This window comes from Pongo abelii, chromosome 2 (assembly GCF_028885655.2).
Source record: "Pongo abelii isolate AG06213 chromosome 2, NHGRI_mPonAbe1-v2.0_pri, whole genome shotgun sequence".
In the NCBI taxonomy this organism is placed as follows: domain Eukaryota; kingdom Metazoa; phylum Chordata; class Mammalia; order Primates; family Hominidae; genus Pongo; species Pongo abelii.
In genome coordinates, this window is record NC_085928.1 from 70,041,006 (window position 1) to 70,056,586 (window position 15,581).

Sequence of the window (15,581 nt, forward strand, 5' to 3'; positions counted from 1 at the left end):
GTTAGCATTCATGCCTCGCTGCCCACCAGCCAGAGATGCCCCAGGTCTCTGCTGTTCCCAGGGAAGTTGCCATCCTAGGAGCCAACAGAGGCCACTAGGGATCAAAGGGACAGCAACTCACGGTAGATTTTCTGACCAGGAGCACAGCCTTCCTGGGAACCCTGGAGTTAATGATTCTTGGGCATCAGAACCAAGTGGTATGCTTTGTGACTGTCTTCATGTGAAAGCTCTGGCAGGTACGTCGGGTCTTATTATGGCACAGGAGTCTGTTTTATGGCAAATAAGTGACATTCAATTTCAATAGCCCCACTGGATATACACCCCTACCCCCACCCATCTCCTTGAGAGCATTTTCACCATTTCTTAGTCGTTCCCGAACTAGAGCCTAGAAGAATGAGCGCAGGGGTTCAGAACGCTACCTCGGGCTCAGTTATTTCTGGCCTCCTCCCCAGACCCCATGCCTGAGGTCTACCAACCACCTTTCCCTACAGTTTCAGACTTGTTTACAACCATATGCATGGCTGGGGTTGCCAGGAAGTGGGAGCTGCAGATTGTCTTCTGCAATGTTTCATGGCTCTGATCATCAAAAGCGAACGTGGAAACTGAGCCTTATTTCTTTAAGCGCTGAAAAAAAAAATCTGACACATACTTTGGTCTCCTTTTGGGTTGAGTCTATGTGTTGCCACTCCAGGAAGTGTAAGCGGACAATGCAGGCTGTCTTTTAAGAAAATCCTGGTTTCAAAGTGTTTAACTCTTTTTGTATTCAATAGCAATGAAACGCCACTTAAGGCAAAATGTGAATGCCTTGATTTTGTTCTACTGTGGTGACCTGCTCTGGCACCCCTCTGTAACTGTGCCAGTTGGTGAATGGCATGGCTGATCATAAGGTGTCTGCGTCATTAGCTGCTTGATAGAGACTGCACTAGGTAAACATTTGTTTCCATACATTGCTTTGCCCCCGTTCTTCCTCCCAAGAACGGTGACTGGAACTGGTGGCTTGTAGACCCCAGATCCGTGCAGGGCTTCAGAGCTATTGGCCTGATTATGAAACAGGTGCATGGGCTGTGGCAGGGTGTGGAGGAGGTCCTGGTCCCATTCTCTGGAATCACAGGTGCACTCACTTATCAGAGTTCTGTGGGAAGATGCTCTAAGACCCAGGAACAAACATTATGTATGAAGTCCCCGAACCTGCTTTGAACCACAGTCGATCTCTGGGGATGATAGGATTCTAGACTGTTACCTTGAAAGAACCCTAACAGATATTTCTTAAAAGTGGATTTGGGAGCCATCTGCAGCATCACAAATGAGTTTACGTTAAAACGCAGATTCCTGGGCCCCACTACTGAATCAAACTCTGGAGCTAGAGCCTTGGAACCCGCATTTCAAACAGGAGTCCCTGGTGGTCCCTATGTATCTTATGAGGGGGAACGGAACTCCATCCTCCTGCCTCAGGCCCATTCTCATCATACCCCCAATGTGATTTTCTGCCTGATACTTCTCAAGGGGATTCCTGGAGGGAGAAGAATTCCTTGGACACCCATGCATCTCCGATGTGTGTCCTGTCTCCAGTTCTGTGAACTTTGTGGGTAATTAAGCACCGACCATAGTCTGCCCTTAGAGAAAGAGAGTGAGCTTGAAAAATTGGAGTCATTGTCAAATCCAGTTATAGCAAATACCAAGATGGCAAATTCTCTACATAATCCAAGATTCCAAGTTTGAAACAGATGGCCTCGTGATTTCAAGAGACGTTTGAAAGGGCAGGCCCTTTGAGGAGGACATAAGTAACATCAGCCTTAATCCTTTTCAGCGGGGAGGAGCCTGGGCCTGCTGAGCCCCTGGACAATGTGGAAGAGCCCCAAGGGAGAGCACAGGCGGCAGGCTGGAGCCACAGTGATAATGCTGGCTAGGTGGGTGCCTTTTGGCAAGGTTGTTGACTTCTCTGGACTGTAACTTTCTCATCTGCAGAAACAAGGGATGAATGATGAAGTGTTTAGGGGTAAAATGTACTGATCTCTACAACGTATTTAAACATGCATAAAGATGAGATTGGTGGGATGGATAGAGGGGTGGATAGATGGATAGGGATGTAAGAATGCTGGGGTAGAAAAATGTTAATGGTAGAGCCAAGATGGGTATGTAGCTGTTCAACTTTTCTCTGTGTTTGAAATTTACATAAAATGTTAGGAGAAAACCAAAATTGGGTAAAATTTTGAAGCCAAATTGCACATTAGAGATCAATTAGCGAGTATGTGTGTTTGAGGAGGGAGGAAGTGATACATGCTCTTTCCATTGCATTTTGTTTCCATAGTGAGTCCACACATGCACAAATTAGACCTTGTTCATTCGTCACATCTCCTGAGGCCGAAGGTACCCTCATGTCAAATGGCAGTGCTGGGCATTTCAGGGGCTCGGTTAGCCAAAAGGGAGGTTCAGGGAGGCTTGAACCCAGGCCCTTCCCTCAGTGGTACCCTGGGAGGGTCACTGCCCCTGCCAGCCCAAGGGTCATTTTCCTCCATTGGTGCCCATTATTGGGCTCAGGCAACAGGAGTCACTTAAACTCGATCTCCCAAGGAACATGTACAATTCCAGCAAACAATAGAATCCGAAGAAGAGAAAGACTCTATTCTTCACTCGAATTTGGCCAGGTGAAGAGACAACCAACTTTCCCTGTGTCTGTTTTTCAGTGCAGTGAAGTATATTTTTGGAGCTGGTCAGGACACAAACCAATCTTACAGGCACGAACAAAATGCAGCATTCCCCAAATGCAGCCAAAACCCTTTATTGGAGCCACCCTCCTAACGCCAATGGTCACTGGTCACTTTCCTGAGTCGGCAGGTTGGCCCCGGGTGGGAACCGCGTGCTGGTTTATGTTGTTACAGTACAAGTGAACGCAAAGACTTGCAGTAGCTGCCTCTTAGCAAATGATCTTCCCTCACGCCCAGGCATGGGGGCATTGTGGTGGGGCTAGGGGACAGTGAAGGGCCACTGTGCTTCCGTGGCTAGGCTGTCTTTTCTTTCTGGCTTCCCTACTCTGTGTGCTCCGTCATGGGGTGTGGAGCAGTCCCTAAAGAGAAAGAGCTCTCCAGCAGCCCCTGTGAAGAAGTCCCTGGGGGACCAGCCTGGCCCAACGCCCCCTGCCCTGCCACTCCCATTGCCCCACCTGGCTTTAGACCTCCTTCCGCAGCACCACCTTGATGCTGCTGCAGACTTGGCCCAGGGCCGCGAAGAGTGGGTTGCAGAAGGTGCGGATGCAGAGTGAGTAGATGTGGCTGATGCACTGGATCTCGATCAGGTAGCTCTTAATGCACGGCACCACCGCCCAGATGTGGCAGAAGGAGATGCAGGCGAACAGGAAGCCCCAAAACAGGGCCAGTGGGATGCCCAGCAGTGTGGACAACAGGCGGTAGCACCAGTACTTGGAGACGGTGAAGGTGGTGTAGCTCACCTTCCACACGCCGTCAAAGCTGTAGGTGCCCACGGGCTCTGCGATCACGTCTTCGAAATCCACCTGCAGGGGCGGCAAGGGGAAGCCTCAACTCACAGAAGCCACCCGCTTCTCAAGCTTTTGGGTGTGTGCGTGCATGTGTCAGAATCCCCTAGAGGTCAGGTTAACCTTGGCAGCTGGACCCTACCTGTATTAGGCTATTCTTGCATTGCTCTAAAGACATACCTGAGGCTGGGTAATTGATAAAGAAAGGAGGTTTAATTGGCCCATAGGTCTGTGATCTGTGCAGGAAGCATGGTGCTGGCATCTGCTTGGCTTCTGGTGAGGCCTCAGGGAGCTTTCAATCATGGCAAGAGAAGGGAGAGCAGGTGTCTCCCATGGTGAGAGTGGAAGCAAGAGAGAGAGCTGGGCAGGGGGTGGAGTGCCGCACTTTACAACAACCAGATCTTATGAGAACTCTCTCACTATTGTGAGGACAGCACTAAGCCACGAGGGATCTGCCTCTGTGATCCAATCACGTCCCACTCTGCCCCACCTCCAATATTGGAGATTATGTTTCAACATGAGGTTTAGAGGGGACACAGATCCAGACCACACCATCACCCCAGGGATTCCTACTCCCCAAGTCTTGAATGGGGCCTAAGGCTCTGTATTTCTAACAAGCTCCCTGTTGAGCCCAAGCTGCTGTTGTTCCTAGGCACCGCTGACCAACACAACATGCTCGTTCAACCTCCTCAAGGTGAGTGACTTGCTTAAAGCCAACAGTGACTTAGTGGCAGTGCTACAGCTGCAGCTCTTGAATTCTATTGTTTTATGATCTGAAGGGTGTTGGACAGTTGTATGCATCCTACAGCGATTTACTGAGCACCTGTGGATTGGATGGTGAACAGGCAGAGTTTCCTCACATCACTTACCTAACCTCTCTCGAACACTGCTATGCATGAAGCACCTTCCTAGCTGCCTACACATGGGTGATATCAGTTAGCATCACTAATCGTCAGCTGTCTTGTCTGTAAGATGGAGTCAATGACCATCTTCCAGTGGTATCATGAGGATGAAAGGATAGGAGGCTATAAAATCCAGTGGTCCATGGTGAAACCCCATCTCTACTAAAAATACAAAAAAAAAAAAAAAAAAAATTAGCCGGGTATGGCAGCGGGTGCCTGGAGTCCCAGCTACTCGGGAGGCTGAGGAAAGAGAATGGCATAAACCCGGGAGGCGGAGCTTGCAGTGAGCCGAGATTGTGCCACTGCACTCCAGCCTGGGTGACAGAGCGAGACTCCGTCTCAAAAAATAAAAAAAATCCACTGGTCAATTAAACAGCAGTGAACCAAATTAGCTGCTTAATGACTGGTCTCCTCATGGTTGTTACCAGTACATCCTGCCAAGTGGGAGGTTGCAGAGCTGTTTGCTAATGCCTGAAACTGTTCTGAGACATTTTTTTTCTAGCAGTGCTCCTGGGCCATTCAAATAAAAAGTGGGTGAATGGAGGTACAGACTAATCAGATCAACAGGAGGGCCCTGTGTTGCAGCCTGCAGGGCTGAGGCTTCAACTTCAATCTTCCTGGTTAGTTAGTCCCTTTCCCACTTTGGTTATGGGAAGGGGGTCCTCTCCTCTATTGCATCGCCAATATTAAAATTACTTTCATTATAAAAAAACATGGCCATATCACAGAGAATTAACAGAATAGAAAAAAGAAAAGAGTCTTGGGTTTGTATTTCTCTAATGCTAAAGATATGATTGTTTTGGTGCATTTCTTTCCAGTACAATATTTTCTGGGGAAAGAAGTGACTAGAACCATGTTGCTCAGACAGTGTTGGGCCCTCTTTCCTCATGTGACTTCAGCTTCTGAGCTTCTGCACCCCACCTCAGGTCCCTGATCCCCCTGTGCTCTGAGGCTGGGGATCCCTGAGCATGAGGCCTCACTCAGGGTGGTGTGTTAGCAGGCAGCACAGTTTACAGGGTGAGACTCTGGGCTGCAGGAGATATGGAAAAGCTGACCTCCCAGGACCTTCCTTGTATAATCTTGGCTCCCAGCTTTCTCTGCTGCAGGTTTCATCAGAGATGACTTAATCTCTTATGCAACCCTGTGGATGGGAGGAGAGGAAGAAAATGGGCCTCATCTTCTCAGGAAGGATGTCACTTCTTCTTGGAGGGCTTCCAGGAGGGGGTGGCTGGCTGGGAATTTGGGGGACTTCGGGATTGGAACAGGGATGGAAAAGTCATATTCACTCCCCATGTTTATGGAGGTTCTAGTCAAACCCGCAGGGCCTGGATCCTGCTGACTGAGATCATTTTTCTTCCATGTATTCATCCATACATCCATGCCCCACTGAGATGGTTTGGATGTTTGTCCCCTCCAAATCTCATGTTGAAATGTGATCCCCAGTGTTGAAGGTGGGGCCTGATGGGAGGTGTTTGGGTCATGGGGGCGGACCCTTCACCATGGCTTGGTGCCCTCCCTGTGGTCATGAGTGAGTTCTTGCTCCATTAGTTCACATGAGACCTGGTTGTTTAAAAGAGCCCGGCACCTCTCTTGCTCCCTCTCTCGCCATGTGATATGCCAGCTCCCACTTTGCCTTCTGCTATGATTGGAAGCTTCCTTAGGCCTCACCAGATGCAGATGCCTGCACCATGCTTCTTATACAGCCTGCAGAACCATGAACCAAAATAAATCTCTTTTCTTTATAAATTACCCAGTCTCAAGTATTCCTTTATAGCAATGAAAAACAGACTGACACCCACCATCTATCCATCCACTCATTCATCTATCCATCTATCCACCTATCTGCCTGCTCATCTATCATCCATCTATCCATCCATCCGTTCATCCATCCATCCATCCACCCACCCACACATCCAAATAAATACTGATTGATTACCCACTTTGCCCAGGCACACTACCTCTTAAGCAGTGCTTAGCACAATACCTGGCTATTGTGATGGTAATATTGCTCAATGATGGTAATTATTCCTTCAGGTGCTCTGAAGATTCCTCGAAAATACATCTCAGAAATTCTTTGACATCCCGGATTATTCTCCAGCCTACTTAGTTATAATGAGTCTGCATGTGTCTCAGTCTGTGCTGATAAGATGGATGGAGTCCTCCTTTCCTTACAGTAGTAATTACAGTACTTACAGTAACAATCCTACCGCCAATGGCTTCTGTATGTGTCTTTTAATTATCTTTCTTCTTCTTCTTTTTTTTTTTGGTGTTTGCAGAAGCCATTGGTGCTAACATTTGAATTATTTCCAGGGATTGCCTTTGGGTGCTGTGTGTGGGGCAAGTGCTCTATTTTCTGTGAATCTCAGAAAACATGCTCTCAGAGGGCTGGGCTGGGCTTGGAGGAGGCAGCTGTTCCTCTAGCTCAGATTTGAGCATTGAGAGAGCTTTGGCCACAGCATGCTAGTTTGGGGAGATATTTATAAGGCCCGGCTCAGGTAGCTGTAGGCAGCCGTACCAGTGTAGCACAAGCACACAGTGACTTCATTTCTTAATTCCTTTCCAGAAGAGAGGAGATGGCTTTTTCTTGGAGGGTGGTGGGCTGAAAGCCTGCATCTGCAGGCTGAGGCTCAGGACACTGTGTGCAGTTGGAGAGAGGGGCTGGAGGGTGAGGAAGGGGGAACAACGGTGCATGTTCTGTCGGTGTCCCCTTCTCTGGCATATTTATTCTTGGAACAGCAAGAGACCCAGTTGATTAATTGAAACCAGCCAGCACAGTCCACGCAGTCTCTGAGAGGGCGGGGAAGGTGCAGGATAGCAGGGCGGGGGATCGCTTGAGGATGCGGAGGACAGCAGTCACCCACGGTCAAAAATACCTCCCCCAGAGTCCTGCATGACTCAGTCTGTAGGCATCCAGGGCCTTGGACAATTCAAATAGGATATCTGTGGGTGGGGAAATAGCTCTTAGCAGGGGGGTAGGTATATGGTCCCAGTATCCACTGGCCATTGAGTTACTGTATGATTTGGGGCATGGTACTTTCCCTCTCTGAGATCCTAGGTTTTTTGTTTGTTTGTTTTCTTTTCTCAACTCTACGCAGAGACGATTGGGCCAAGATCCGTAATGACACGGAGTTAGCTTCAGAGTCAGCAAACCCAAGTGAGAGGCTTAACTTTTGCCGGATCCCAGCTTCCTCCCCTATTACCTTGCTACTTAAAAGGCAGTTCACAATCAGTGTGACCTGTCTCCCAACAAGGTAATCATATAAGTTGAGAGTGCTTAGAAATATTCATAGAAATTTGATGCAGTAATTTTGTGTTGATTGAATCTAACAATAAAAATTGGTGCTTATAACTGCATGGCTGTTTTCATTTCTTTTTTCCAGTGATTAATTTCTGTTGTATTTTGCAAAAGTATAGCTGTACAATGGATTAGAATAATAATATTAAAACTGGTCCTTCACTCAGTTTTAGAGGCACTGGCCCATAAAATAGGAAGTAAAATGAGGTGATAGCTGCAAAAACTGTAAAAATGACAAAGCTCTGCATCTTTTGTTATAAATGGTAGCAACAAAATAACAGAATTCTGTACAATCTGGGATAACCATGGTAACACCCACAATGTATTTGGCCCTTTATGCATGTCAGTTTGGGGCCATGTATCTTACATGTGTTATTTCACATGGCACGTAAGGGACTGGCAGAGTGATGCTCAGGTCAGCCTGACGGCAGGGTGATTGAAGGGGCCAGATACCCCAGCAGGGCCTGAGGCCAGAACACAGCATAGGCTGGCTCTGATGGGAGGAGGAGGTGGCCAGGCATCATCTGGAGCTTGGAGTTGAGAACATCTGTGTCTCATCCTTCAAGAGGATGCTCTTGGAGTTGACAGCATCCTAGGTAGGACCATATACCTACCCCCATCCTAGTGCCCTCCAGCCTCTCTTTTCAGCTCCAGGTCTACCTTAAGGGACCTAGGGCACCTGGGCTGGGGCATAACAGGACTTGGTTTTATGTAAAGGAGCTGGGAAGAGACTGAGATAACAGAGGGCTGCAAGGAGAGAGGGAGAGAAGAACCTGCCAGAAGAAGCTCCTCAGCAATCCACTAAGCCCTGATCTTTGCCTCACTGCCTGTCCCTTCCCATCCACTTTTCTGCTCTCTCAGTCTCTGCCTTCAAGAAATTTGGTGCATATTGGAATAGGGAGCAATAGAAGTACCCTGGGTGGAGCTCTAGGCTTGGCTGTGCACGAGCTTTCAGTGGGTGGTTTGCTGGTCTCCAAACATGACCCTCCATTAGTCATGCTTCTCGGTGTTTGTCCTCAGGTAGTCTCATTCCATCTTGAGTCTGGGCTTGCCCTGTGACTCACTTTAACCACAAGAATATGGCAGAAAGGATGTTGTGCCGGTTCTAGAACTAAGCCTTCAGAAAGCCTAGCAGCTTTTGCTTTTAGGAGCATTGAGCCCCCATGTTAGAAGTCCACTTTTATACTCTGCTCTGGAGACTGGCAGAATTAGAAATGCACAGCTGAATGCTGCTCGAGAGACTAATGGAGATGCCATGTGAATAAGGAGGCCTGAAACTACATGGAGATAGAGGGCCAGCCACCCCAGCACCACAGCTGAGCTGTGCCTCCCAGCCATCTCTGCCAGTACTCCAGGGCTATGAGTGAACCATCTTGGATGTTCTAGCTTGGTGGAGCCCCCAGGTGATTGCAGCCTCAGCCACCATCTGACTGTAGCTGCATGAGAGGCCCCCAGTGAGACCAGCAGGACTGCCAAGCTGAGCCCTGCCTACCCACAGAACTGTGAGAAATAAAAAAATGGTTGTTTCCTTAAGCCATTAAGTTTTGGAATGATTTGTTACTCAGCAATTGATAACTGATACAGTCTGTCTTTAGGGAAAACAAGGGATAACTCTGGGCTCCAGGTGTCTTCTATAAGATGAATGGGACTTGGTTGCTGACAAGCTGACAAGTTTGAGCATGAAACTCTTCTTCTTTTTTTTTTTTTTGAGAAGGAGTTTTGCTCTTGTTATCCAGGCTGGAATGCAGTGGTGCGATCTCAGCTCATGGCAACCTCTGCCTCCTGGGTTCAAGCAATTCTCCTGCCTCAGCCTCCTGAGTAGCTGGGATTATAGGCATCTACCACTACACCTGGCTTTTTTTTTTTTTTTTGTATTTTTAGTAGAGACAGATTTTCATCATGTTGGCCAGGTCAGGTTTTGAACTCCTGACCTCAGGTGATCTACCTGCTTTTGTAATCCCTCCTAAAGTGCTGGGATTACAAGGCGTGAGCCACCGTGCCTGGCCTAAGCATGAAACTTTTATGCTTAAACATTAAAGTGTAAACATTCACCAGCTCAGCTGAATAAGAACTTCTGGGGGCAAGGCCAAGGAATCTGCAGTTTAATAAGTGCCCCCACCACTGGACCCTGGGAAAGTGGACTGCATTTTGAAAAACTCTAGATCAGTTAATACCCAGGAGTCCTCATGACACTAAGTTGTAATACCTCAGTGTGAATTAGTCTGATGCAGCCCTTCTTAGAGGTCATTGACAGACGGCAAGACATTTCCAAAAGGAAGGAATTGCCAATATGGAATGACAGGTGGATTGGATGACCCTCCATTATTTAGTTTCAACCTGCCCTTCCTGCCTTCTCTCCCACAAATTCCCTTTCAGATCCTCTGTCCTAATCCTCTTTGATAGTTCATTATTCTTCTGCAGACAGAGCAGCAGAGAGGTGTTATCTGTTGTACCCACTATGACTAGCTGATGGTGCATGGCTTCCATGGAGCAGTGCTGTGATCCATTAGTCATGGAGCAGTGCTGTGATCCATTGTCATGTCTGCTATGAACACTGGAAGGGGCAGTGGTAATGACAGCCTCTTACATTTGCCAACTCTGCCCAACATTCTTCACAGTGTTGGGAAAGCCTTTGGTTATTCCATTTCTTCTTGGAAAGCTTTGCTCTGCCATTTCACATTTTTAATTTTTCTCATTTTTATGATGCACCATGGATACCACCTCTCCATAAAGCTGGCTTCTGATTTTTCCGGATGAAAGTAATTCTTCCTCTCCTAACCTCCCATGACACCTAACTTGGCACTCATTTATGTGCTCAGCTCCTTCTTCTGTATGTTCTCATTGTTCTCATCTCATCTTCTCCCCAGGAATGAATTCCCCTCCAGGGGAAGTACCAGGTCAGTTTCATCTTTGTGCAATAGGGTGTCCCTGATGAGCACAAACCCGGAACAAGTGTTTATAGGGCTGGTGGGCATCTGGTTCCTCTGGGTGTTGTGTAGCCTGAGCCGAGGGGCAAATGGGTGTTTGTTTTTCTGAAGAAGGCAGGAGTTCTGTGGCAGATGTGGGTGGAGGGGGTTGGGGAGTAGTATCATGGAGGGGCTGGGATCCTATCTATCTCCTTCCCCGGCTTGAAGGGCAACTTGGGAGAAGCTCAAGAGGGAGGAGTTGACTGCAGAAGCTGGGGGACCTGCATAACTCTCAGGTTCAAGCATCACTGCTTTAGAGCCCTGGGGGCCTATATGCGAGTCAAGAAAGGGAGATAGAGAGAGAGAGGAGAGAAAGAGAGAGAGAGAAGACAGAGGGGAGAGAGAGATAGAAGAGAGAGGAGAGAGAGAGAGAGAGAGCACGCTGTCAGTGAGATGGCTCTAAGCCCTCTCGGAAATAACTTGGAGGCACTGTGGGGTGGCTCTGAGGTGCTGAGGTATACCTGTAGGGGGGCTAGGACCTTTCCAACCTGGGTCTGAAGGTTGAGGCGTCCTTGGGTGTACCTGCTGGTGAGCTGAGAGCCCTGGGGACCTTTGGCAGACATTCCCACCCCTGCAGCCTGGAGGGTTTGCATGCAGTGAGCCTGTCCTACTCATCACTATGTCCTCTGGGACAGCACAGTGCCTGTGCTGAACAGGTATTCAGTTGCTATTTGTGGAATCAGTGTTGGTGAGGAGGGCAAGTGGCAACAGGAATGGGGGTGTGCTCCCCCCAGTTCCTCAGCTCCAATCTCCATGACCTTCCACACTGCCCTGGGCCCAGTCCCGAGCCTTGGAGACCACAGTTGAAGTCTGTTGGAGTATACAGGGCTCTTCCTCTGTTCTTGACTGCCTGGGTTTCAGGGCAGGGCCAAAAAGGGGTGCCTCCCTTCTACTGGGGGTCAAATCCATGGATGTAGTATATCTATCTCCTACTCTTCATCCTTGGCTTTTTAAAATGTGAAACGGCTGTGGCTGGTGGCACCAGGGACTTGGGACTAGAGAGGGCAAAGGATTTCCTCAGAGTCACACAGCAAGTTACTGTCAGGTCTTGGACCAGAACTTGAGTCTGTAGCCAGGTCCTATTCCAGCATTCTTTCCGTGTCACTCATCCTTGCCCATGAGAAACCTGCTACCACCTGTGAGGCCACTCTGCCACCTGCCACCTGGGGCACTGCCAGGGCCTCCTGCACCTTCCTCTCAGCCTCTGTCCAGTTTCTCCATCTCTCTCTGTCTCCCTCATTCCCTTTTCCTTCCCATCTCTCTTTTCCTCCATCGATGGCAGAACCCAGGCAATTGAGAGGCTGAACAGTCTGGCTTCATCCCTCGTAGCCACAGTCCCCTCTCTCCTTTCTTTTCTTTATTCTTTAACAGATTGTAACAGAGACCTGAAATCTACCCAAACCTGTATGTGATATATATCTGAGTCTGCTTTATGATCCTTGTTCTGCAGTAAACTTTTTTCATTTCTCACTCACTAAAAATAAAAGAAAGAAAAAGTCAAATAAATCCCTAAAGCAGAGAATGTCCAAAACATACCAAATAACCACCTCCTCTGGACAAAATTATTTGCAGCACCCTTTCTTAGCCTTTGCTATGTTTTCTAGGGCTCAGGGCCTCCAGGAGAGGACAGCTCTTAGCCCCAGGAGGGCTGCGTAAACCCGCTGCACCTGTGCCACCGCCCCCGCTGCTCCCTCTGCGTCATAATCCAGGCCTGTGGCTTGGAGCTGGCTCCTTCCTGGCTCAGAGGGATCCAAGGGCTCCCTCTGTACTTACCACCCATTGTGGGTGTCCTTTAGAAACCATGTTCTCCAGTGGGATCCTCTTTCCCATCCCCTTGCTGCCCACCAGGGTGTACCAGATGGTTACCTGGGCATGACACAGGCTCCTGGCTTAGCTGTCTTGCCCTCTAGACTGCAAGCTCTTTGAGACCCTTCTTTGACTCACACTGTCACATCCTTGCTGGGTGCCAGGGACCGCGATAGACACTTTCAAACCCTTCATCTCATTCAATCCTCATGTTATATTTCTAACGCACAGTGCTGCTTTGAGATTCGTTTACCTGGTGGAGGTAAATTGGGAAATGATATTATTCCCACTTTACAGGGGAAACTGAGTCTCAGAAAACCTAGTTGGCTTGTCCAGTGTTATCATTTTTAGGTAAAGTGGACTGGATTTAAAATCAAGTCTATTAAAGTCAAGTCCAGGACTATTCCTGCTAGATGACACTGATGGAAACCATAACTAATAATATTTTACATGTACAATTTTATTAACATGTATATAGTGCTTTACAGTTTGTGAAATTTGTTTCCTAATTTTCCTCATTGCAGCTTTCACACTGTGCTATACTATATACTCTATATCCATCACTAATGATGTATAGAAATATAGTATCCGGTATAATAAGAGCTGTTGTGGAAGAATGCCCTGAGTGAAGCAGGGGGATAGAAGTAGGAGAAACTAATTGCCTGGAGGAGACAGGGAAGGCTTCCTGGAGGAAGTTGCATTTGAGTTAGGCCTTGAAGGCTGAGTGAGGCATTCACCACCTGGAGAAGAGGGGACATGCACTTCTGGCAATGGCACAGGAATGTACTCTGGTGGGTGGGCTGGCAGGTAGGAGCAAGCCAGGCAGAAGAAGCAGGTTGGGGCCAGATTGTGTTGGGTTTGGACAGCCACATGGAGAGGCTAGGCTTCTCCAGCATGGTAGGTGCCCCATTGAAAGACCGCAATACAGGCCTGTGCTTTAGAACAAGTCCTCAGCCACACAGTCTGATCCAGTGGCCAGGAGCTTTGAGCACTTGAAATGTGGCTAGTGAAACTGCAGAATTCTAGATTTTGTTTAACTTTAATTAAAATGTAAACCCCAATTTCATTATTGAAAAACTTTTACAGAATATTTGAAACAGTACAGGCATGTGAATCAATTTTCACATGTACATTTTATGAAATCTAAATGCAGAACAAGCATTTTGGATGAAAATATGGAGTCTGAACTGAAATATACTGTAGGTATAGGAAGCACACTGGTTTTCAAACTTGAAGACTGTACAATAGCTCATTGATAATTGTTTTATATTTCTTACATGTTGAAATAATACTATTTTAGATATATAGGGTTAAGTAAGAAATATCAGGAACATTAATTTCACCTGTTTGCTTTTGCATTTTAAAATGTGGCTGCTAGAAAATTTTAAATTCCTTGTGGTAACAGTATCCCTATTGGACAGCACTGGCCTGAGATTCCAATGCTTTCAGTAGGATCTGAGAGGCCCGACACTGGCCTCTTAACAGCCCCTCCAGTGACTCTGATGCTGGTGGCTGGGGACCCTTCTTGGAGGAATTCTGCTTTAGAAAGTTCCCTCTGAGCCAGTTGCAGAGGCTTGCACCTGTAATCCCAGCACTTTGGGAGTCAGGAGGATCACTTGAGCCCAAGAGTTTGATACCAGCTTGGTCAACATAATGAAACCCCGTCTCTACTAAAAATACAAAAATTAGCTGGGCATGGTGGCACTCGCCTGTGGTCCCAGCTAATCAGGAGGCGGAGAAGGGAGAATCGCTTGAGCCTGGGAGGTTGAGGCTGCAGTGAGGCGTGAGTGTGCAACTGCACTCCAGCCTGGGGGACAGAGCGAGACTGTCTCAAAAAGAAAAAAGAAAGATCCCCCTGGATACTGGGTGGAAGTTGGATTGAAGGTTTGGGCCTGGAGGCAGGAGGGCTGCTAGTGTCACCAGGAGGCGAGGGAAGAGGCCCAACTTCAGACGCTGAGAGACTCCCTGAAGGCTAGACAACCCCGAGCATTCTCTTCGAGGGTCCCGGGTGCCCTCTGCCCTGTCCTGGTCACTAGACCTGGGGTGAAGGGGAGCTGGGGGAGGGCTGGGCATGGCCCCCAGCCTTGGGGACAGATATTGGGCAGTGCTCTGGGGGAGTGAGTGTACCTCGAGGGGCTGCCGGCCCTGCTGGAAGCTGCCATCTGGGGATTAACCCTGCACCCACTGGAGAGACCGCAGAAATGCCCCCTGGCACAGAAACGAGCCCAACTTGGCCGACCGTTCCTGTTCCTCCCAGGACCAGGGCCAGGAGTGAGTGGCAGGAGCGTCACAATAGTAAGGAGGGATTTTCTTTGTGACTCGCTTCTCCCGCCCTGATTAGCACTTGGGACATGGAGATGAGGCTAACCTTTTGCTCTTGATTTTGCTAAAGGTCCTTCGGTGATTTACAAGCCTTTTTTGGGGGGTGGGGTGGGGTTGGGGGGGTGATACAGAGAAAACAGAGCAACAAGTCTCTTTTCAGGGAAACTGTGTCTGCAGCAGATACCCTCCCCTGCCAAGCGCCCACCTCTTGCAAACCTGACACCCTCCGCCCGCCGAGGCAGGCCCGCAGAGCCTACCTTGACTATGTCTTCATTAATGTTCTTGGGGTCTCGGTTCACCAGGTCAATCTCCTTGCAGTGGATATCCTTGACGATCTGGGCCTCGAGGTCTGTGTGCTCTTCTGCCATCATCGCGGAGCTGGGGGGATCCACAGGAGGAGATCTGAGCTGTGTGGCCAGCTGGGGCTGAAAATACTTGGGGCAGAGAGACCAATTCAGTGTCCCCAGACTTACGTCCCTGCCAGCTAAATAGGCCCCACCCAGCATGCCGGCTGACAGCTGTCCCACATAACTTCAGCCTGCCTCTCGCTAAAGCCTCCTGTGGCAGGCCTCCAAGCTAAAATTAAGACTGGAGCTCTTCTGGAAGGCCGATCACTCCTTAAAGGGGGCTGCCTCAGGGCACTGGGCCTCAGGAGAGGGTGCAGAGGGCCTGGCATTTCCTATGCATCGTGTGGCTGTGGCCCACTCGGCTGTAGCTCCGGGGCCCCTGGAATTTGCCCCACTGCTGTCAGCATTTTGGCTCCTTTGGGGTGCACTGCCCATGGAGGGAAGTGGGGTTAG

The 15,581-nt window shown here is 48.7% G+C and overlaps 1 protein-coding gene across 4 annotated transcripts; it reads right to left on the reverse strand.

The window, feature by feature from the left end:
- Positions 1 to 2,281: 2,281 nt before the first annotated feature.
- Positions 2,282 to 14,725, reverse strand: CAV3 (caveolin 3). 4 transcript variants are annotated; one of them, XM_054551860.2, is made up of 3 exons: positions 6,377 to 6,514; positions 3,161 to 3,508; positions 2,282 to 3,064 (listed from the first exon to the last, which is right to left on the reverse strand). In XM_054551860.2, exons 1-2 carry the CDS (start codon positions 6,452 to 6,454, stop codon positions 3,167 to 3,169), a joined length of 420 nt encoding a protein of 139 aa, XP_054407835.1. In that variant the 5' UTR covers positions 6,455 to 6,514; the 3' UTR covers positions 2,282 to 3,064; positions 3,161 to 3,166. The 4 variants fall into 4 exon arrangements, with proteins under 4 accessions (XP_054407835.1, XP_054407837.2, XP_054407838.2 ...); XM_054551862.2 differs by lacking the exon at positions 6,377 to 6,514 and adding an exon at positions 3,671 to 4,548; XM_054551863.2 differs by lacking the exon at positions 6,377 to 6,514 and adding exons at positions 12,598 to 12,712; positions 14,587 to 14,725 and having other exon boundaries at positions 2,765 to 3,508.
- Between the last annotated feature and the right edge of the window lie 856 nt (positions 14,726 to 15,581).

Coding starts and splice junctions, on each gene's coding strand:
- CAV3 (XM_054551862.2), bottom strand. CDS start 3,793: ATGATTGAAAGCTCCCTGAGGCCTCACCAGAAGCCAAGCAGATGCCAG. Junction 3,509..3,670: donor TATCAATTACCCAGCCTCAG/GTATGTCTTTAG, acceptor CCGCCCCTGCAG/GTGGATTTCGAAGACGTGAT.